Here is a 23621-nt window from a genome sequence, read left to right as displayed (position 1 = left end):
AGGGAGCCCCGGCTGACAGATGTAAGCAGGAGTGAACAGAGAGCTGGCCCTGAGGGAGCCAGATCAGTGTCGAGGACTCTCCATGTGTAAATAAAGGGTGGCTAGACAGTGGGATATCACACACAAATGCTCTTTCTCTCTCTCATAAACACATTAACCACCATGCCACACCTCCCCTGTGGAAACAGGCCATTCAATCTATCGAGTGAACACTGACCCTCTGAAGAGCATCCCCTCCCAGATCCATCACCCCATGCTATCCCTGTAACCCTGCATTTCCCATGGCTAAGCCATCCAGCCTGCACACTATGGGTAATTTAGCATGGCCAATCCACCTAACCTGCATGTCTTTGGACTATGGGAGGAAACTGGAGCACTCGGTGGAAACCCACACAGACACGGGGAGAATGTGCCAACTCTAACAGACAGTTACCGAGGCTGGGATCAAACGTCAGCTTTCCTGCTCCAAAGATGCTGCTTGGCCTGCTGTGCTCACCCAGCTCCGCACTTTGTCATCTCTGCTGTTTTTGTTGGAAACAGGGCAGCATCCTACAGAGCAAAGGGCCTGCGGTGTGTCAGCAAGAGCAAAAACCTCACTAAATTAAAAAATCAGCTGATGAAGGGGGTGGGGAGAATGTGAACCGGCCACATTCCAGCAGCAGGTGGACCAGCAGATTCCTCGAGGTGCCGATGTGGATCCCACTCCATTGCGATTTGGGATCCCGCAGCTGATTGGATTTGTGAAGATCCTCAGAAAGTAACTCCCTCCAACCCCCAGTCACTGTGGTCGACTTTAAAGCCGAGCCCTGCCCTCGCCAGAGGGAGCTCAGTTCAGTGCAGCCAGAGAGAGTGTGAAGTACACTTGGGGCACTGAGGGCAGGACAGAGAGGCTGTACCACTGAGGGGTGCCATCTCATGCCTCTCATCCCTGCCCTAAAACATCCGGAGGGGAGGATGGTGAACACGTTCAGTGCCCGCGGTAATGTGAGATGCTGTTACATTTTCGTGCCCTGACTCATTCTGACGGTGAGGGTTGCGCTGGGCGATGCTGGGCAAATACAGCTCCTCTGCCTCACCCTTCGGGAGACTCGGAATGAGACTCTGAGTGAGAATCACTCAGCAACCAGCTCGGAAGCAACGCCCCCACCCCACCCTCTAGTTTCCCCACTCCAGCCCTCTCAGCGAGTTGCACCTCTCTCCCTGGCAGCGATGGGTCTGAACTTTTCCACCCAGTTGGACCAACGGATGCACGAATACCTGAAAGGTGAGGAGTTTTAGTTCATGCACCGACTTGGGGAGGGGGTATCGGAGGCTGTTGTCACGAATGGAAGGGTAAAAGGTCGAGGGCGGGTGTGCACTGACCCATTTGCATCATTCCCCCACCTCCCCACCTGTTAAGCTGCTGTTTGCTGACAGCTTTCAGATAATAACCCTCAGCACAACGTCTTACTCTGAAACTAACCTGTAGCCGCTGGAAGTTAAAACTAAACAGCTAAAGCGTTGGTTGTAATTGAGAATGAAGTTCTGACAAGCCTTAGGGTAGACCTATTGTCAGTGGAACACCTGCTATAATAAGCTGCCTTTCTTCTCTTGCAGCGCTCAGACAGCATTGCCTGTGTTTAAATCCCATTTCTTGGCAAATTACCTCCATCTGTCTTACAGTTGCTAAAAGCTTAACTTTTAATGGCTTACCATGGCTTGTAGTGTGTGTTTTAACAATAAATATCAAATATCTCTGTGACAGGTGGATGTGTCAGGGTCACTGTGACACTTGTAGGTTCTGATGACACTGTCTCAGGGCCACACAGGTATCCATGCTAGAGCACCTGCAGATGTTGGATCTTTCTGTGTCAGTAAAAGGTAAATGGGGGTCCATTCAGTTATCAGACCCTGCTAGCGTCTCAAATGCATGTAAATGTAAGAGATGCCTTCAGTTTGTTTGGATAGAGTCAAACTCTAATGTTTGTTAGGGAACAAAATGGAAATTGTTGGAAAAGCTCAGCCCAGAACTGTTCTGAGGAAGGGTCACTAGACCCGAAATGTTAACTCTGTTTTCTCCTTCACAGATGCTGCCAGACCTGCTGAGCTTTTCCAGCAATTTCTGTTTTTGTTCCTGATTTACAGCATCTGCAGTTTATTTGTTTTCTAATGTTTGTTTGTTTTCTTGACATGCTACTGCACAGAACTGAGCTGTGTTTGTGTCATGTGTGTAGAAAGTTTTTTTTTAATGAATATAGCATATTTTCAAAATAATAAAGTAAAAGATAAAGGGATGTGGCAGAGATCTAGCCCAGAACCTGCACCATTTTGCAATCACCTGATCCATCTTTCACTTCATCTGGAGATCTAACATGGACAGTGTCTGCAGGAATACCATATACAAAACTCTGGATAAGGGGAGTGGGGGCAAGAACGTACCCAATGCTGCTCTCACCCAGTTGGCCACCTTTGTGTGTGCCAGCATCCAGCTGTGTGTAGACCCTCGGTACGCAAACAGGGTGTCACTCCGTACTGAGGTTCTCCCTGTCCCTGGTGGGACTGGCCTCATTGCCATGGAATGCTCCAAGTAGTTGGGCTGTCTGGTAATACCTCTCCTTCATGCAGAAATTCACAAAGAAATGGGCCTTTGACCACAAGCCCATCAGGCAGTGGTCAGCATATAGCGCCCTCGAGACCCTGAAAGAAAAGGACAGGATGGATCCTGTCGGGTGGTCCCCTGAGCAGACTGTCAAAGCCATTTGGCAGAATGCCACATCACCGGAACTTTCCAACAAGCACCAAGACATCACTTGGCTGGTGGCGAGCAGGGCCCTACCTGTGAGATCCTTCACGTAGACCCGGTCTGTCTACACCACACGCTGTCGTTGTGGTGGGGCAGGGGTTGGTGGTAGAGGCTGTCACACACCTCCTTCTAGACAGTGCCTTTGCAAAGACAGTTTGGAGAAAGGTGCAGTGGTTCTCGTTGAGGTTCGTCTGAAGCAGCACCACGTCATGAGCCTCCTTGCTCTACAGTCTGTTCCCCAGGACGCACACTGAGACAAACATCGACTGCACCTGGAGGGCCATCAGCTCGGTGAAAGATGCTGTTTGGTCTGCCAGAAACCTGTTGGTGTCCCAGAACGAGGAGTTGACCTCGACTGAGTGTTTCAGACAGGGCAATGTGCTGGGGGACTCACTAAATCTTGGGGCAGCTGTAGCAAGGTGCACTGGAGAAAGACCACTGGCTGAGGTCTTTCTGCCAAAGTTAAATGGGGGTCTGCTCAGTTATTAGATCATCTTGGTGCCTCAAATACATGAAAATATAATACTTTTATAAGTAAGGACTGCTTTGGGTTTGTTTGTTCTGCAAATGTGAATACTGTGTACAGAATCGAACTGCTCTAATGACCATGAATGTCATTAAGATCTTTATGAATAGAGTATATTTCTAAAATAAAATAGAAATAAAAGACAAAGTTGCCTTAGTTCTACCAGGCCAGAGGGCTGCTCTCCCATTAGAGAGAGAGAGAGAGAGAGACAACTGATGGTGGTTTAACCTGTGGGTCACCTTGTCTCTGGCAAGGGGGAGAGGTTGAGAAGGAGAGTCCTTCATGGTAACCTCAGCCAGTGATGGGAATTAAACCCACGCTGTTGGCATCACACTCCATCACAAACTAGCCATTCGGCCAACTGGCAGTGAGATACAAGTGCACTAAATCTCTGTGACAGTGAGATACAGATACAGTGTGTCTCTATGACTGTGAGATACAGATACAGTGTGTATCTGTGACAGTGAGATACAGATACAGTGTGTATCTGTGACAGTGAGATACAGATACAGTGAGCAAATTCTGAACAGCAAGCGTAGCTGTTGATGTGTTTTAAAAATTCCAGCCTGTGATTCCCAGTTACGAACTGCATACTTGAAATTGTTCTCATTGCCAAAACCGTAACCTTGGTTAGATTTGTCATTCTCGCATCGCATGATCTGACTCACAATTAAAATGTGCCTGGTTGATAACCACATAATTCAAACTGAAAAATGGGCAGGAGAGACCTGCTGCTTTCAGAGTTCCTTTGTACAAACCTCCCATGAGACAAGACAACCACAACTGTTATGCCTCTTTGGAGAATTGAGTGGGGCTGGGTTGGTTGTTGGGTTTGGCAGGCTTTCTGATGCTGATTTTGTTCCTAGGTTTATGATTCTGCTTAACAAAGAAACATAGGAGCGTGTTCCTACATGGAGCTAGGCCATGGTCAATTGTCTATCTTAATACTATCCCTTGTTACCTTTTGATACTGTTCTCCATCTTAAACCTGCTCTTCTGGAGTAGTGTGTCCAATTCTGATCACTCTGCTACAGCAAGGATATTATTGAGCTGGAGAGGGTTTAGGAGAGATTTATCAGGATGTTACCTGGAACGGAGGGTTTGAGTTACGGCTAGAGGCTGGATAGGCTGGGACTTTTTTCACTGGAACATAAAAGGCCGAAACCTTATAGAAGTTTATAAAATCATAAGGAGCATAGATAAGGTGAATGGCAGGTGTCATTTCCACAGTGAGGGGAGTTCAAGACAAGGGGGCTTTTTCTAAGGTGAGAGCAGAAAGATTTTAAAAAGACACAAGGGTCAATTTTTTTTGCACGGAGAGGCTTATGTGTGGAATGAACTTCCAGAGGAAATGATAGATTTGGGTCCAGTGACAGCGTTTAAAAGGCATTTAGATAAACACATGAATAGGAAATGTTTGGAGGGATATGGGCAGGCAGGTGGGACTAGTCTAGTTTGGAATTATGATCGATGAAGGGTCTGTGAGTGATTGAATATCCCTCTTTAAGAATCACTACTGTCTGCGTGAAGAAATATCTCCTCTGTTCAGTCCTGAATGGCTGATCCTTAATTCCGAGCCTGTGTGCCCTGGTTCTCAAGCCATCCCAGACACAGTGGGTTTAGAACCAGGGTTTCTGCATCCATCGTGTCACACTTTTTAAGAATATTGTCTGTTCCCACAGTATGTTATCGCCGCTCCCTCCTCTAAACTCTCGAGAATACAGGCCCAGTCTGCTCAATCTCTCTGTGTTGGATTGCCCCACCAGCCAAGGGCTCAGTTTAATAACAACTGCCTTCCAATACCAATGAACCTATTTGAAGCATATTTCTCCCATCAAAATTTGCAAAGCAAATTTACGGCATCGTAAACAATCAGGTGCAGACTGCAGCTTTCATCATAGTGGCAATACTCCATGGATGAATTTGGAATTTCACATTTTTGGGATTGAACTGACTGTTTTTGCTGGCAGTGTTACTCAGTAATAAGTGTCAAACTACAAAGGCTCTGTCCTTGACGCGGGCCAGTTATCAGTGCAGGGGACGTCATTTGAGCGAGTCAGGTTAACTCTAACGTTTATACAGCAAAGCTTCCACCCGCTGTGTCAGGACCTGATGCTGCTGTTTGTTCCAAAACAAACCAGGATCCAGTTGCCCTTCATTCTTACCTGTGTGACCTTCCTGATTTAAGCAGAGAGTCACTGACTACCTTCTTCATTTCATTAGCCTTTTTTATTTAGAATACAGTGTAACGTGAGTCAAGATGTGTTCCCTCAACCCAGTCATTTGCACCTCAGAGAGTTTTACAATGAGGGGTTTAGCTGGGGGATTTATTCAGATACAGCCTGGCTTTTACAGGGAGCTGTCTGCTGGGCTTATTGGGATTACAGTGGTGGGCTTCCGGGGGAACATTGTGGGTTAACTAGGTTATTTGAGGAGCTACCTGTTGGTTTACTGGAGAAGAGTCTGATTTACTGGGGCTGTCTGTTGGGTTTATTGGGATCACTGTGGTGGGTTCACTGGGGAACACTCTGGGTTTATTAGAACTGTCTTTGCCAGGAGGTTGGTGGGCTCACTGAGTGATTGGTGCCTTCATCGGGAGAAAGCTGCCAACTGGCGACCATTCCTTTGCATCGCAATGACTCTAACTGGCTGTAAGCTCTCTGTTGCCTCCGCAGGTCGAGCTGATATTCTGTTGAATGATATACGCCCTCACTGTCGGGCACAAAACACCGTGGCTATTCTCAACAAAGTCTGGAATGAGGTGGAGCCACGACCAAGCCAAGCTCCCCAGTTGCTGACAAACAAGGTAGGAGTCCCGCACGTGTCTGTCCAAGCCTTAAACTTGGCCGGCACTGCCCTGGGTCAGCTGATTGCCCCACAGTGCGAGGAGAGGGGTAACTAGATAGGGAGTGCAACTCACAAAAAGGTGGGACCCACCCTGAGGAGTGGCGGGGCTGAATAACCCGATTGCTGGGCCATTAATCCACGGCCCAAGCTAACACAGGTTCCAATCCCAGCAGGCAGCTGGTGTAATAATTTTTGTTTTTGTTAAATTATCGTCAACCGCTGAGAGGCTCGTGGTGCCATGGTAGCGTTCCTACCTCTGGCCTGGAACATTGGATTCAAGTCCCACACAATTGCAAGTTATGTCATAACAGGTCTGATTATAAAGTGTAATGGGGCCTCTTGTGGCACAGTGATAGTGTCTCTATCTCTAGGCCTGCCAGCCCAAGCCCCATCACTCATGGAGGGGTGTCCAAACACATCTTGTTCTTCCTTGTTTTAAAATGATGGCCAGTCATTGTGCAAACCCTTGTTGTTGACAGATGACCTTTGGGGAAAGAAATCTGACCTTTCTACCTGGCCTGCTTTTGATGTGGCTCCAGAATCTCAGCAATGAGGTTGACTCTTAACCACTCTCTCGGCCTAGTGAGAGTGGGAGGCCTATTTGGAACATTGGCCCTGTCAGTAATGCTCAGTTCGCAGCAAATAATTAAGAAAAACGCAAGTGATCACCCAAAATAAGTTCCCAGCACGGACTCTGCCCCAGGGGGAATGTTAGATTATACACCACAACTGATGTGTGAGAAAGCCTAGGCCTGACCATAATTACAAAGAGATCTTGGTCAATTGGCTCAATGGGCTGAGGAGTGGCAGATGGAGTTTAATTTGGATAAATGCAAGGTGTTGCGTTTTGGTAAAACAAACAAGCGCAGGACTTATCCAAATTAAAAGGCGGGCCTTGGGCTCAGGCACATTAATTCTTTGAAGTTTGCATCACATGTAGACTGGGTGGTTAAGGAGGCACTTAGCACATTTGCCTTCGTTGCTCAGACCTTTGAGTGTAGAAGTTGCAGGCATCATGTTGAGAACAGGACGTGGGTGAGGTCTCTTCGGGAATACTGTGTACAGTCCTGGTCGCCCTGTTATAGGAAGGATATTATTAATCTGCCAGGAATGGAGGATTTGAGTTATAACGAGAGGCAGGATGGGCTGGGACTTCCTTGGCTGGAACGTAGGAGGTTGAGAGGTGACCTTGTAGAGATTTATAAAGCCAAGAGGCATATAGAAAAGGCGAGTGACCGGCGTCTTTTCCGTAGGGTGGGGGCAGATTTAGAGACTTAGGGGATTTATTTTTAAGGCAAGAGGAGAAATATTTTAAAAAGTCGCAAGGGGCAATATTTTTAGGCAGACAGTGATTTGTTTGTGGAATGAACGTGCGGAGGAGGTGATGGATGTGGGTCCAGTTACAACATTTAAAAGACATTTGGACAAGTTCATGAATAGGAAATGTTTGGGAGGGATATGGCCCAGGACCAGGCAGCTGGGACTAGTTTAGTTTGGGATTATGGTCGGCATGGACTGGTTGGTCTGAAGGGTCTGTTTCCATGCTGTATGACTCTATGACCATAAAATGTAAAAAAAAGGTAAAGTCACCATAGTCCTGTTTGACCAGAGAGAGCGAGAGAGAGAGAGCGAGAGAGACGACCAGTGGTGGTTTAACCTAAGTGCCACAATTCCTCAGGCGAGCGGTGACCTTGAGAAGGGGTGTCCTTCATGGTGACCCTCGGTCAGTGCAAGAATTGAACCCACTCTGCTGCTATCACAAACCAGCTGTCCAGACTATAAAAATACTGAATCCCGAAGGTGCTGCTCGCTGGCCAATGTGAAAGAACTTAATCACAGGCAGCCCATGCATGAGGCTGAGCCAGAAACTATTGCTCGAAATGCTCCGCTGAAATAAAAATTGATTTTGTTCCCCATCTCCTTTAAACATTCCTCTTTACCCGGATAGAAAAAAATGGAAATGAGGAGATGAATGTGTACAGTAGGGAAATGAGATGTATTGCTTTCCAACCAGTGTGGGAAGGAAGGAAGGAAGAAGTGGTGGCCGTCTAGTGCCAGGACATGGGGGTTGGCTAGGTCACCTTCATTTCTGTGAGCATCACTAGCAAGGCCAATGTTTAATTGCCCCTTTTGTTACTGCCCTTTTGTAACTTGCCAAGTCTTACCAGAGGGCAGTTAAGAATTAAGTTGGACCAGGTAAGGAGAGCAGATATCCTTCCTTCAAGAGTATTGGTGAACCAGGTGGGTTGTTACAACAACTACCTAAATGGATTAACCTGCGAGATTTACTCACCGGCCCCCATTCTTTATTCATTCGTGGGATGAGGGTGTCACTAACTAGGCAGCATTTATTACCCATCCCTAATTACCCAGAGGGCAATGTGGTTGACTCTTAACTGCCCTCTGGGTAATTAGGGATGGGTAATAAATGCTGCCTAGTTAGTGACACCCTCATCCCACTAGGCCATCGCTTCCCACGTGATGGAATTTGAACTGAGACACGCCCCCCCCCCCCTCCCTCCCTGGTTCGTTGGGCTGGGTGTCAATGTTGGTAGCTCAATGACATTGCCATGAGACTGCCACCACCTCCCCCCCACCCAGTAGTGAAGTTTCCGAAATTGATTTCCTCTCCAGCTCCTCAGTCACCACTTTATCTTGTCAGGAATGCAGAGACAGTGAGGAGGTGATAGCTCAGGGCCACATGCTGCAACACGTGGACAGCAGGAGGAAGTGGAAACAGAGATATTTTGTGATGAAGGCCAGCTACCACTTGGAGTATTTTGAAACGAAAGAGGTGGGGAACTTTATTCATGCACCCTGAGTCTTCATTTTAATACTCGTCCTGGCAACCAGGCGTGTCTTTCTGCGGTGGAGGGGGGTACATTTCTGTCTGCAGTGGGGTAACATGTCTGGGAACAGTGGGGGAGTGTGGGTCTGGGAATAGTGGGGGAGTGTGTGCCTGGGAATGGTGGGGGAGTGTGTGCCTGGGAATGGTGGGGGAGTGTGTGCCTGGGAACGGTGGGGGAGTGTGTGCCTGGGAACGGTGGTGGAGTGTGTGCCTGGGAACGGTGGTGGAGTGTGTGCCTGGGAACGGTGGTGGAGTGTGTGCCTGGGAACGGTGGAGGAGTGTGGATCTGGGAATGGTGGAGGAGTGTGGATCTGGGAATGGTGGAGGAGTGTGGATCTGGGAATGGTGGAGGAGTGTGTGTCTGGGAACGGTGGGGGAGTGTGGATCTGGGAACGATGGGGGCGTGTGGGTCTGGGAACGGTGGGGAAGAATGGGTCTGGAAATGGTGGGGGAGTGTGTGTCTGGGAATGGTGGGGGAGTGTGAATTTGGGAATGATGGGGGCGTGTGGGTCTGGGAACAGAGGGGGAGAATGGGTCTGGAAAAGGTGGGGGCATGTGTGTCTAGGAGCGGTGGGGGAGAGTGAGTCTGAAAACGTTGGGGGAGTTTGTGTCTGGGAACGGTGAGGGTGTGTATGTCTGGGAACGGTGAGGGTGTGTGTGTCTGGGAACGGTGAGGGTGTGTGAGTCTGGGAACGGTGAGGGTATGTGGGTCTGGGAATGGTGGGTGAGTGCGGGTCTGGGAATGATGGGTGAGTGTGGGTCTGGGAATGGTGGGGTGTGTGTGTGTGTCGGGGAATGGTGGAAGAATTTGTGCCTGGGCTATTTGGGAGGGTCTGTCTGGGAATGAAGTGGGAGTGTGGGTCAGGGAATGGTGGGGGGCTGTGTACCTGGGAACAGAGGGGGGCTGTGTGCCTTGGAATGGAGGGGTGGCTGTATGTCTGGGAGTTGATGGGTTCTGTGTGCCTGGGAATGGATGGGGTCTGTGTGCCTGGGGATGGAGGGGGTCAGTGTGCCTGTGAATGGAGAGGGGCTGTGTGTTTAGGAATGGAGTGGCTCTGTGTGCCTAGGAATGCAGGGGGTCACAGACCTATTCCATTCCTAGACACGCAGCCCCGCTCCATTCCTAGGCACATGGACCCCCTGCATTCCCAGGCACACAGACCCACTCCATTCCTGGAATAGAGAGGATCTGTGTGCCTGGGAATGGAGAGGGGCTGTTTGTCTAGGAATGGAGTGGATTTGTGTGCCTGGGAATGCAGGGGGTCTGTGTGCCTGGGAATAGAGCGGGGCTGTGTGTCTGGAATGTTGATGAGAGTGTGGATATTGAGTGCCTGTGACAGAGCATTGCCTGGGGGTACTGTTGCTTTGTTGGAAGTGTGTTAATTTTTTCTAACCAGTATCCTGTTACAATATTTTCCAGGCTGAACAGAAAGGACTAAAACCAGAAGGCACCATGCTGCTGTCAGGCTTTGTGGTTCTGACTTCAGTGACAGAATATACTGAAATGCTCCACCGAACCTGGCCACACTTCAATGGTGAGGGGACACAATGGCTGGTGTGGGTCACAGAGCTGGTCATACCCTCCCACCTCAGTCCCTTCATCACTGGTATAATGTGAAGCCCACTCATTGTCCATCCCAGGATCCTTTGCTCAGTTTCCTCCCACTGACCAAAGATGTGCGGGTTAGGTGGACTGGTCATGGCAAATGCATGGTTACAGGAATGAGGTGGGGGTTGGATCTGGACGAGATGTTCTTCAGAGGGTCTGTGTGGACTTGAGGGATTGAATGGCCTGCTTCCACACTGTAGTGATTCAAAGAAGGCAACTCCAGCCCCTCCTCAAGGTCAATTAGAGATCAGACCAACATCCCACGAATATTTCTTCGCAAATGTGTTGGAGCTGTGATTACAACTGGCGGTTCACACTGTATGGTCCTCAGTGTAGGGGTCCTATATGCTCTGTGTTCCTCACGACTAGAGGGGGCAAGCCAAGAGTAGGTACTGCAGTCTGTGTAGGGTCGTGCTCTCAGTGTTTGCGTATATATAAGACACTTAGCCAGCAACAATGACTGTCAGAGATGTAATGGCTATGTCATTGCCTCAGTCACCAGTTTAAATCACACCCTTACAGGTTGGAATTCCAGTCCTAAAAAATAGGGTGGAAGTTAAAAAATTAATATGCTTGACCAAGTTGTTGTTAAGAAAGAGGATGTGCTAGAAATTTTGAAAAACATGAGAATAGACAAGTCCCCTGAGCCAGATGGGATATACCCAAGGTTCCTACAGGAAGGGAGAGAAGAGATTACTGCTCCTTTGACGATGATCTTTGCATCCTCACTGTCCACTAGACTAGATTAGATGGTGGCAGATGTTATTCCCTTGTTCAAGAAACTGAATAGGGATGATCCCGGGAATTATAGACCGGTCAGTCTTATCTCTGAGGTGGGCAAATTATTGGAGAGGATTCTGAGAGATAGCATTTTTGATTATTTAGAAAAACACAGTTTGAGTAGAAATAGACAGCATGGCTTTGTGAGGGGCAGGTCAAGCCTCAGAAACCTTGTTGAATTCTTTGAAGTTGTGACAAAACACATTGATGAAGGTAGTGGATGTGGTATATATGGATTTTAGCAAGGTATCCAATCAGGTTCCACATTCAGAAAGTAAGGAGGCAAGAGATTCAGGGAAATTTGGCTGTCTGGAAGCAAAACTGGCTGCCCAATAGATACAGAAGGTGATAGAAGATGGAAAGTGTTCAGCCTGGAGCTCAGTGACCAGTGGTGTTCGGCCGGGATCTGTTCTGGGACCTCTTCTGTTTGTGATCTTTATAAATGACCTGGATGAGGAAGTGTAAGGGTGGGTTAGAAAGATTGCCGATGACACGAAGGCCGGTGGAGTTGTGGACAGCCTGGAGGGCTGTTGTAGGTTGCAACGGGACATTGACAGGATGCAGAGCTGGGCAGGGAAGTGGCAGATGGAATTCAATCCAGAAAAGTGTGAGGTGATTCATTTTGGAAGGTCAAATTTGAATGCAGAATACAGGGTGAGCTGCAGGATTCTCGTCAGTGTCAAGGAACGGAGGGATCTTGGAGTCCACCTTCATAGATCACTCAAAGTTGATAGGGTTATAAAGAAGGCGTATGGTGTGTTGGCTTTCATTGGCAGGGGAATTGAGTTTAAGAGCCGTGAGGTTATGCTGCAGCTCTACAAAACTCTGGTTAGACCACACTTGGAATATTATGTTCAGTTCTGGTCACGTCATTATAGGAAAGATGTGAATGTTTTAGAGAGGGTGCAGAGGAGATTTACCAGGATGCTGCCAGGACTGGAGGGCAGGTCTTATGAGAAAAGTTTGAGAGAGTTAGGGCTTTTCTCACTGGAGCAAAGAAGGATGAGAGGTAACTTGATAGAGTGTACAAGATAATGAGAGCCATAGATAGAGTAGATAGCCAGAGACATTTTCCCAGGGCAGAAATGACTATTACAAGGTAATTTTAAGGTGATTGGAGGAAGGCATAAGGGAGATGTCAGAGGTAGGTTCTTCACACAGAGAGTATGGAATGTGCTGCCGATGGTGGTAGTGGATTCAGATACATTAGGGACATTTAAGCGACTTTTGGATAGGCACATGGATGATAGTAAAATGTAAAGTACGCAGGGTAGCTTGATCTTAGAGTAGGATAACAGATTAGTACAACATCGTGGGCTGAAGGGCCTGTACTATGCTGCACTGTTCCAAGTTCTTAAACAGCAAATCCTTAATAGACCTGGCAACATTGATGATTAGAAAAGTGGTGTTAAAGTTTCGGGTCGGTGACATTCCGAGAGAACCTGGCCAGTTAACTCACTGCATTTCTCTATCCCCCTGATCTGCTGGGTATTTGAAATGCCTCCAGCTTCGAGTGCAGGCTTCTGGCATCCGTAACATTGTGCTGGGATGGTCATTAAAATCTAACCGACCCAGCCTGAGTGAAGATAAACCCTCATCCAATAGTACAGACTGCTCCAGGGCTGCCCTTGAACGCTCAAAAGGAGCTTTGGGGGTGCCCTGAAGTCACAAGAGGCGCTATCTAAATGCAGACCTGTCTTTCTTTGCCTCTTCAGGTCCCGCTGATACTTGCTGGAATGAACAGTATACAAACTGCCCGACAGATCACCCTCTATTCCTGTGGCACCCCTACCGCCCACACCTTGTTCTCTGCTTCCACACGGCAGATGACCTTCACAACTGGAGCACGCTGCTCGCTGATGGAATCCGCCACCTCAACACCGGTACAAAACTTCGCAATGTCTGACACTTCTCCAACTCCTTACCCCAAACCTGTGTTTTACACTGCATCACTTGTGTCATGTGCCCAACAAAGCCCATGGGGAACCATTTGCTAACCTCCCTGTGGCGCTCAATGAGTTCCCTCAGTCACAGGCAACGACCTGCCCAACTGGAACTCATCACCTGAGCCTTTTCCGAAGTAGACACAGGAGGCCCCTCTTGCGGTGCAGCCCCTACCCCTGGACCAAAGCCCAAATTCGAGTTCCACCTGCTCCAGAAGTGTGCAATAGCAACTGAACAGTTGGATTAGAAAAATGGGTCAAATTTTTTAAAAAGGCAGACTCAGGGGTGGCTCAGTGGCTCACACTGCTGCCTCATAGTGCCAGGAACCCGGGTGCGATCCCACCCTTGGGCATCTGCCTATGTGGAGTGTCCATGTTCTCCCCATTTCCTCACCGGGTGCTCCAGTTTCCTCCCACAGTCCAAAGATATGCAGGCTAGGTGCATTAGCCATGGGAAATGTCAGGATAGGGTAGGGGGTAAGTCTGGGTAGGATGCTGTTCAGAGGGTCAGTGTGGACTCGATGGACCTAATGACCTGCTTCCACGCTGTAGGGTTTCTATGAATGGGTCTACAGAATTGCCTGTCCCAGGCTCCGATAGCTAATGTTGGCAGCTTTGTTTTGGTGTTCTGAATTGTTACAACATGGTAACACATTGTAGTTGTGCTTCCAGAACTGAAACAGGCCATTTGGCCCATTTACCCTGTACCAGTAATAATGATACACATCAGCTTCCTCCCTTTTTAGACCAGCTGACCCTGTCAGTGTAGCACCCTGACCTTCTCCCTCACATGCTCACTCTAATTTCCCCTCACGTGAGCATTGCGGCCAAGCAGCCTTCAGCCAGTGTGTATTGAACCCACAGCTTGCTCCCAATGACAAGGGCCGTATGGTTCAGTGGCACCTCAGGGTCTGTCCAGGTTTAAATCCAGGTCGCAGTGAGAGGGTGGGAAATGCACCTCCCTCAGCTCCTCAGAAACCCCCATCAATGGAGATGCAAGCACCAGCAGGACAAATGTCAATTTACCCAAACACAGTGATGGGGACAACTGAGAACACATCCTGGGAGTGTTTGATGGCGACAGTGCAGAGAGAACATTACTCTGTATCTAACCCCGTGCTGTCCTTGTGCTGGGAGTGTTTGATGGGAACAGTGTAGAGGGAGCTCCACTCTATATGTAACCCTGTACTGCCCCTGTTCTGGGCGTGTTTGATGGGGGACAGTGTAGAGGGTGCTTTACTCTGTATCTAACCCCGTGTTGTTCCTGCTCTGGGAATGTTTGATGGGGGGACAATGTTGAGGGAGCATTACTTTAACCTTGTGCTGTGCCTGTCCTGGGTGTGTTTGATGAGGACAGTGTAGAGGGAGCTTTATTCTGTATCTAACCCTGTACTGTCCCTGTCCTGGGAGTGTTTGATGGGGACAGTGTAGAGGGAGCTTTTTACTGTATCCAACCCCATGCTGTCCCTGTGCTGGGAGTGTTTGATGGGGAACAGTGTAGAGGGACCTTTATTCTGTATCTGACTCTGTGCTGTCCCTGTCCTGGGAGTAAAGTGGTCTGTGTTGAGGGACCTGCGATCAGGGTTTATGTGATATGTAGCAGTAGAAGTAGATGACAATTTGCAAAAGTTGATGGTGCTATTTTCCTCACAGTGCTCTTCAGAAGGGATTCTTTTGAAGTCCGGGCTTTCCTGGAGGCCGTGCGGGTGTGCAGGATGCAGAAAGGACAGTATGGAATCTGTGAATTGTATTTCGGTTCAGAAACCGAGGTAACGTTATCAAACATCTTTTAACTGTTTTCATGTTGGCTTCTGTGACTGCCGTGAGAGAAAGAAAATGTTTCACTTGCCTTGCACCTACATGGCCTTAGAATACCCAAAAGTATTTTTCAGTAAATTTGATACTTCACATTGTGGGAGCCAGTTCCCACCAACGGCAAAGTGATAAATTGTTGGAGTTTCTTTGTGAGACTAGCAGGAGGTGAGGCATTAGACTGAATTCCATGTTCTTCTTCAAAGGATGGCCAAGGCCAGGAGCCACACAATACCAGGTTATAGTCCAACAGGTTTATTTGAAAATACAAGCTTTCAGAGCGCTGCTCCCTTGGGGGATGACCAGGTCACCTGACAAGGGAGCAGCGCTCCGAAAGCTTGTGTTTTCAAATAAACCTGTTGGACTATAACCTGGTGTTATGTGACTCCTGACCTTGACCACCCCAGCCCAACACCGGCACCTCCACATCATGACATCTTCGAAGGGTGAATTGGGATCTTAGGTATCCAGCTGAGGGAGCAGGCGGGACTTCAGTCTTAATTTTGATTGGATGTTCCTGGCACAAATGATGACATCTACCGAGAGCTGCCAGTTTCTGCCTTGGGTTTGCACATGACTGAACAGATCGATTCTCATCCTGATAATCTATTCCTATGTCTTCCTCTAGAACACTGGCCATTTACGAATTCAGCCCCTTTGGCAGGGAGATGCTTTCTAGTCATTCCTTCACGGCCATACCAGTCCATTGAGGATGATTTTGCAGATTTCTTTTCTGGAATGCTTGTGGATTTTCTGACTTTAAAAGGAAGGCAGCACTTTGGACAATGACATTGGAGTCTCAGCCTGCAATATTTATTTCTCCAAACAATCTGTCCAGAGATGTTACTCCACACTTACACAGCAGATGGGGCTTGAACATGACCCTCCAACCTGCCTTCATTATGCACTGTGGCCTGGTCAATGGACTAAGATTTAAATAATCTTCTGACTCAGCAATGACCACTAACCACTGAACCATAGTTGACACCAAAAGGAGAAAGTGCACCTCCCGTGAAAACCGATACACAGCTTCTATGCAGAAGGGGAGAAAGATATAACTATTTCAAATAACTCTCTCTCCCAGTCCACCATTAAGGTCTGCTGCTGCTTCTTATCTAGCTTGACCAATATTTGTTGCTCACTTCTAACTGCCCATCGGAGGGAGGTGAAGAGTCACCCATATTGCTGAGGGGTGGAGTAGTCACATGTAACTCAGGCTTTGGGAAGGACAGCAGATTTCCTTCCCTAAGGGGCATTAGAGTTTTTAACGATGATGATGGTTAATGTGGTCCCCATTTATACTGAATTCAAGCTTCAACTATAGTGATTGTAACAAGGCCAGTGGGTGGCCCTCATAGAATATGAGCTCCCTGACTGAGGCTGTTAACCTGGTCCAATCAGGGAGCCCTAGCTGACAGATAGAAACAGGAGGATCAGAGGTTCTATTCACTCTGAGAGCTGGGTCAGTGTCAAAGAATCTCCATGTATAAATAAAGGGTGACTTAGTGATGGGATACTCACCTACGTGGAGTATTTCAGTGGTGACGAGAGAAAAGCACACTCCTGACAACATTTGCTCCCAACAGTCATCTTTGAGTTGGATTAAGCATTTCTGGCAACGTGCCATTATTTCGGAAGCTTGATTCATTTGACACTGCCATCAAAGACTGTGTCCAGAATGTGGAAAGAATCTCTTATTTTTTCCAGGCAAATCACATTAAGACAGATGAAAAACGAGTAATTCTCCTGATGGCTTGTGGACCTGCAGCTTTTTCGGTTATTAGGAGCCTGACTTTTCCTGAGGCACCAGATATTAAAACCTTTCCAGAGTTGATGGATTTTAATTAAGGAATATTACAACCCCAAGCCTCCTCTAATTCTGAAACAGTGCTGGTTTTGCCAGTTCGAGAACCAGGGAAATCCATATCGGAATTTTTGACTTGATTAAGAAGGCTGGCAGAGACATGTGACTTTGGTTTAACCCTTAATGAGATGCTGAGAGACCATTTGGTATATGGGATTAATGATGTAGCCATGCGAAAGCACCTATGAGCTGAAGCCCAACTGGACTTCAAACAGGCACTACAGCTGGCTTTATCATTGGAAATGCAGCAAGTTACAAGGTGTACCAATGAAAGTGGACTCCCTCACCTCTCTGACTGAGCTTGAGAAACACCACTGTTGTGTAGCCTCACTCAGGACATATCCTGAACAGAGGGACTCTAGGTCAGCCCCCAGCAAAACCCCAAAACAAAACCAAGCCTCGCCAAAACTTAAAATTTTCTGAAAGTCCAAACCGGCAAGCCGTTCTGGTTACTGTCGGTATGCAGACCTTAGACAGCTGGACCTGAATTGAGTAAGAGAACTGATGGGCTGGTATCCAAGAGGCTGCATACCCTGGAAAGCTCACTTCTGCCTGGCTTGGAACGGTTAAATTGCTCAGCAACATCCAAATCAGATAAACATCTGGTTAGATGGTCACCCAGCTCTAACAGAGGTTGATACCAGTACGGCTGTATGACTGACCGTAGAACCAGTCTTTAGCCCTGGTCTCCAACTATTAAGTTGGTGTAAGGCCTTGGCTACTCTGAGAACCTACACCAGGGAACCTTTGCAGATTAAGGACCCAACTCCTGTTCTTATGAGAAGCAGTCGGTGCAGTTGTAGTGTTTTACTCCACTGATTGCAGTAAAAGGCTCAGGCCTGAGCTAGATGGGGCAGAATTGGTTGAGAAAGATCGACCTTGATTGGATCAACATTTATGATTAGAAATTGGCTGCCTGAGTGCAGTCCTAATTAATTACCGGAAGTTTTTCAGGAAGGCCTAAGGACTTGCAAAGAAGCCAAGGCTACCTTACACATTTACCAGGAAGCAATCCCATGATTCTGCAAGGCCCACCGAGTGCCTTACGGAGTAAAAGCTGAGGCAGAAATCAGGGGCTGGAAGGCGAAGCAGATATCAAACCAGTGCAGTTTGTGGAACGGGCAGCACCAGTCATACCGATTGTGGGACCCAGCGGCTCAGTTCACTTTTGTGGGGGTTTTAAACAAAAGGTGAACTGCTTCTCGCAGCTGGATAAATACCCAATCCCTCGCACAAGAGGATTTATACACAAAGCTGGCAGGGGGATGCTGTCCTTCACAAAGCTGGACATGAGCCATGCGTACCTGTGATTGTGGTTAGATGAAGATTCCCAGCAGTGTGCTACAATTAATTACCTTCAAAAGGATTCGGACCAATGTACGACACTGTCATTTGGGGGATCATCAGCCTGTGCCATTTTCCAGTGAACGATGTACAAAGTTTTATAAGGTCTACCTCAGGTCATCATTTATCTGGATGATGTCTAACAACCGGGAAGACCAGTAGAGTGCAGGTAGAGAACTTGGACACAATCCTTAGAAGTTTCTTCCAGGTGGGCATACACCTTAGGAGGGAAAAGTGTTCCAGTCACCCCAAGTGATCTACTTGGACTACAGAGTTGACTGGACTAGGCTATACCTGTTGGTAGATAAAGTGAGGGTTATCAAAAGAGTTCCAGCTCCCATGTCCGTACCAGAGTTTACGTCTTTCTTTGGATTATTCGTATGTAACCTGGCTTCCATCCTTGCCCCCTTACATTTGCTATCGAACAAGGGTCAGCCTCAGAAATGGTCTCGTAGCCAAGATCTAGCTTTAGAGAAATCTGAGGTGTTGGCACACTATGATCCCAAGCGAAATGTGCTACTGATATGCGATGCCTCCCCCTATGGTATTGGTATAGTGTCGATTCTCTAGTAACCCAGCAGAGAGGAGCACCTGTTACCATATACTTCCCAGACTTTGTCAAATGCCGAGTGAAAACACACCCAGATAGAGAGGGATGGTTTGGTGGTCATCTTTGGTGTGAGGAAGTTGCACTAATACATTATGGAGATAAATTAATAAAAGTAACAGGAGGGTCAGAGGTTCTGTTCATTCTGAGAGCTGGCCCTGAGGGAGCTGGATCAGTGTCAAGGACTCTCCACACGTAAGTAAAGGGTGACTTGATGATGGGATACTGGTCCCTTCTGGTATTATTTTGTCAACCATCTGCCACGGTGGGATAGGAACCAATAAATCTAAAATGTTAGCCTGCAGTTCTTGATTACAAACCCAGTGACATTACCACAATGCCTTCATCTCCAGTTCACACAAAACAGCTCCAGTGAGTAGTGACCAAAGATCATCTGGACTTGAAATGTCAGCCTGCTCTCTCTCCATGGATGCTGCCTAACCTACTGTGATTTCCAGCTGTTTTTTTTTGTTTTCAGTGACCACAGAACAGGTTAAGTTCGCTGGCTCAATGCCCTGTGATGATATTTGTGTTCAATAGGTGGCACTCCACTGTCAACTCAATTCAGTAGGTCTTTACCTTTCTTTGGAGCCTACCTAAGAGAGAGAGTCTGTAAATATAAACTAAGCAGAAAATACATGATAATAAAATGTGAGGCTGGATGAACACAGCAGGCCAAGCAGCATCTCAGGAGCACAAAAGCTGACGTTTCGGGCCTAGACCCTTCATCAGAGAGGGGGATGGGGGGAGGGAACTGGAATAAATAGGGAGAGAGGGGGAGGCGGACCGAAGATGGAGAGTAAAGAAGATAGGTGGAGAAGGTGTGGGTGGGGAGGTAGGGAGGGGATAGGTCAGTCCAGGGAAGACGGACAGGTCAAGGAGGTGGGATGAGGTTAGTAGGTAGCTGGGGGTGCGGCTTGGGGTGGGAGGAAGGGATGGGTGAGAGGAAGAACCGGTTAGGGAGGCAGAGACATTTACAATCCGACCCCACCACCCAAGACATTTTTCCATCCCCACCCCGTCTGCTTTCCGGAGAGACCACTCTCTCCGTGACTCCCTTGTTCGCTCCACACTGCCCTCCAACCCCACCACACCCGGCACCTTCCCCTGCAACCGCAGGAAATGCTACACTTGTCCCCACACCTCCTCCCTCACCCCCATCCCAGGCCCCAAGATGACATTCCACATTAAGCAGAGGTTCACCTGCACATCTGCCAATGTGGTATACTGCATCCACTGTACCCGGTGCGGCTTTCTCTACATTGGGGAAACCAAGCGGAGGCTTGGGGACCGCTTTGCAGAACACCTCCGCTCAGTTCGCAACAAACAACTGCACCTCCCGGTCGCAAACCATTTCCACTCCCCCTCCCATTCTCTTGATGACATGTCCATCATGGGCCTCCTGCACTGCCACAATGATGCCACCCGAAGGTTGCAGGAACAGCAACTCATATTCCGCCTGGGAACCCTGCAGCCAATGTGGACTTCACCAGTTTCAAAATCTCCCCTTCCCCCACTGCATCCCTAAACCAGCCCAGTTCATCCCCTCCCCCCACTGCACCACACAACCAGCCCAGCTCTTCCCCCCCACCCACTGCATCCCAAAACCAGTCCAACCTGTCTCTGCCTCCCTAACCGGTTCTTCCTCTCACCCATCCCTTCCTCCCACCCCAAGCCGCACCCCCAGCTACCTACTAACCTCATCCCACCTCCTTGACCTGTCCGTCTTCCCTGGACTGACCTATCCCCTCCCTACCTCCCCACCCACACCTTCTCCACCTATCTTCTTTACTCTCCATCTTCGGTCCGCCTCCCCCTCTCTCCCTATTTATTCCAGTTCCCTCCCCCCATCCCCCTCTCTGATGAAGGGTCTAGGCCCGAAACGTCAGCTTTTGTGCTCCTGAGATGCTGCTTGGCCTGCTGTGTTCATCCAGCCTCACATTTTATTATCTTGGAATCTCCAGCATCTGCAGTTCCCATTATCTCAGAAAATACATGAGTTGTTTTGCCTTGCAGGGCCTTTTGTGTGAGGCCTCAGTTTAGCAATGTGCCACATGCATTGGTGCTGGGTCCACTGCTTTCTGTCAGTTATACAAATGATTAGGATATAAACATAGAAGGTATGGTTACTAAGTTCGCAAATAATATCAAAATTGGAGGTGCAGTGGACAACGAAGAAGGTTACCTCAGAGTACGACAGGACCTTGATCAGATGGGCCAATGGGCTGAGGAGTGGCAGATGGGGTTTAATTTGGATAAATGTGAGGTGCTGCATTTTGGAAAGGCAAACCAGGGCAAGACACTTAGTGGTAAGGTCTTAGGGAGTGTTGCATCACAAAAAGTGCAGGATCATAGTTCCTTGAAAGTGGAGTCCCAAGTAGATAGGATAGTAAAGAAGGCGTTTGGATATTTATTGGTCAGTGCAATGAGTACAGGAGCTGGGAGGTCATGTTGCAGCTGTATAGGACATTGGTCAGGCCACTTTTAGAATACTGCATCAAATCTGGTTGCTCTTCCATAAGAAGGATGTTGTTAAACCTGAAAGGGTACAGAAAGGATTTACAAGAATTGGAGGGTTTGAGCTCTAGGGAGAGGCTGAATAGGCTGGGGCTATTTTCCCTGGAATATTGGAGGCCAAGGGGTGACCTTATAGAAGTTTATAAAATCATGAGGGGCATGGATAGGGTGAAGAGACAAGGTCTTTTCCCCAGGGTGGGGTAGTCCAAAACTAGAGGACATAGGTTTAAGGTGAGAGGGGAAAGATTTAAGGACCTAAGAGGTTATCTTTTCATGCAGAGGGTTTTGCTTTGTATGGAATGAGCTGTTGTGCAGGTGGGTACAATTAAAAGGCATCTGGATGGGTATATGAATAGGAAGGGTTTAGAGGGCTATGGGCCAAATGCTGGCAAATGAAACTAGGTCAGTTTAGGATATGTGGTTGGCATGGTTTGAGTTGGGCTGAAGGGTCTGCTTCCATGCAGTATATCCCTATGAGTCTATGAACAATTTTGCAAGGCAGTCTCGAGCAGGCAAACTAATCCCAGAACACCTCATTGCGCCCTGCTCGGCATACCGTTACACCGAATGGTTTGTCCAACTTCAGTGTAGGGCAGCAGAGAGTAAGCTGACTCAACGTGACACTCATTCCATTTGTCAATTTGTTATTTCACCTCTCCCCAGATCCTGAGTAACATGGTGATGGAGGACTTGTGTCCCGTGTTGGAATCCCAGCTGCTTCCCCATATCCGAGGGCCAGAGAGTAAACGCAAACAGACTTGGCTGAAAGTGAGTACCGCCTCAGCGACAGGTGGAAGTAAAAGCTCTCAGCAGTTTTTAAAGCTCTGGGTTCTTCGTTAGCTCTGCATCCTCAAGTTTCTCTAACTGCCCAAACCTCCGTTTCCTATCTTCCTTTCACTCCAGGCTGTCATTTCCCCTCTCATTTCTGCTTCTGCCTGTCCCACATCTTTCTTTTTTAGCCCATGTGATGTTGGCATCACTGGCAAGGTCAGGATTTATTACCCATTCTTAGTACAGGTGAGAGACAAGCACATTGCTGTGGGTCCAGAGTCACATGTAGGCCAGACTAGGTAAGGATGGCTCATTTCCTTGTCTCAGGGGCATGGGAAACATTCAGGTCTTTACAACAATGGCTACATAGTTACCATTAAACTCCTTTCTCAATTCAGACTTTTTTTAAAATCAAATTTCACCATCGGCCACATTCAGACTCCAGATCATGAGTGGATTAGGAGTCTAAAATGCCACAGCCTGGCCATCTCTGCCACCCCTTCTCACTCATTTATTTTGTCATGGTCCTGTCTCTCTCTCTCTCTCTCTCTCTCTCTGTCTTTACCTCTATGTCTTTCTCATTTATTGTGTGTTTCTTTCTGTCCATCTGACTTTCAATAACTCTCTCCTTCAATGTATTTTTGTTTTTCTGTCTGTTCCCTGCTCCCCTCTCTCTCATCCACCACACGTCTTCAAGCCCTTTTGTGTCTCCATCCCTTTCCCTCTCCTTCTACATCCTTCATCACACAGCCCTGCGCTGCTCTCTCACACTAGCTATGCCCTTTCATCACTGTCTCTGTCCCTTCTTCTTTTAGAGCCCCATTCCCTCTCTACCTCCCTCTTGTTATGTGTTACTGTGCTTCCAACTCTCCATTGCCCCATATCTCCGTCTTTCTATCCCCCTGTGCCTCTCTCCCTACCTCCCTGTGAATCTCACTCTCCACCTCCCTGTGCCTCTCAATCTCTCCCTGTGCCTCTCAATCTCTCCCTGTGCCTCTCAATCTCTCCCTGTGCCTCTCACTCTCTCCCTGTGCCTCTCAATCTCTCCCTGTGCCACTCAATCTCTCCCTGTGCCTCTCTCTATACTTCCCTGTGCCTCTCAATCTCTCCCTGTGCCTCTCAATCTCTCCCTGTGCCTCTCACTCTCTCCCTGTGCCTCTCACTCTCTCCCTGTGCCTCTCAATCTCTCCCTGTGCCTCTCACTCTCTCCCTGTGCCTCTCACTCTCTCCCTGTGCCTCTCAATCTCTCCCTGTGCCTCTCGATCTCTCCCTGTGCCTCTCGATCTCTCCCTGTGCCTCTCAATTTCTCCCTGTGCCTCTCAATTTCTCCCTGTGCCTCTCAATCTCTCCCTGTGCCTCTCAATTTCTCCC

General features: G+C 48.1%; 1 protein-coding gene across 2 annotated transcripts in view; it reads left to right on the top strand.

Moving 5' to 3' along the window:
• Positions 1–690: 690 nt before the first annotated feature.
• Positions 691–23621, top strand: part of LOC125447549 (protein Niban 1-like) — a 64252-nt gene continuing 41321 nt past the window's right edge. Inside the window, exons 1-7 of one of the 2 annotated variants that reach the window (XM_059639917.1) lie at positions 691–1264; positions 5984–6114; positions 8818–8949; positions 10424–10538; positions 13108–13275; positions 14989–15104; positions 22143–22247. In XM_059639917.1, the coding sequence (XP_059495900.1) occupies positions 1210–1264; positions 5984–6114; positions 8818–8949; positions 10424–10538; positions 13108–13275; positions 14989–15104; positions 22143–22247 (822 nt within the window). In that variant the 5' untranslated portion in view covers positions 691–1209. The remainder of the gene's footprint in view (positions 1265–5983; positions 6115–8817; positions 8950–10423; positions 10539–13107; positions 13276–14988; positions 15105–22142; positions 22248–23621) is intronic. The other variant, XM_059639918.1, reaches the window with a different exon arrangement.

The sequence above is a fragment of the Stegostoma tigrinum genome, chromosome 35 (assembly GCF_030684315.1).
Source record: "Stegostoma tigrinum isolate sSteTig4 chromosome 35, sSteTig4.hap1, whole genome shotgun sequence".
NCBI lineage: Eukaryota > Metazoa > Chordata > Chondrichthyes > Orectolobiformes > Stegostomatidae > Stegostoma > Stegostoma tigrinum.
Note: the sequence above shows the minus strand (reverse complement) of the source record. Positions and strands in the feature narration are given on the sequence as shown.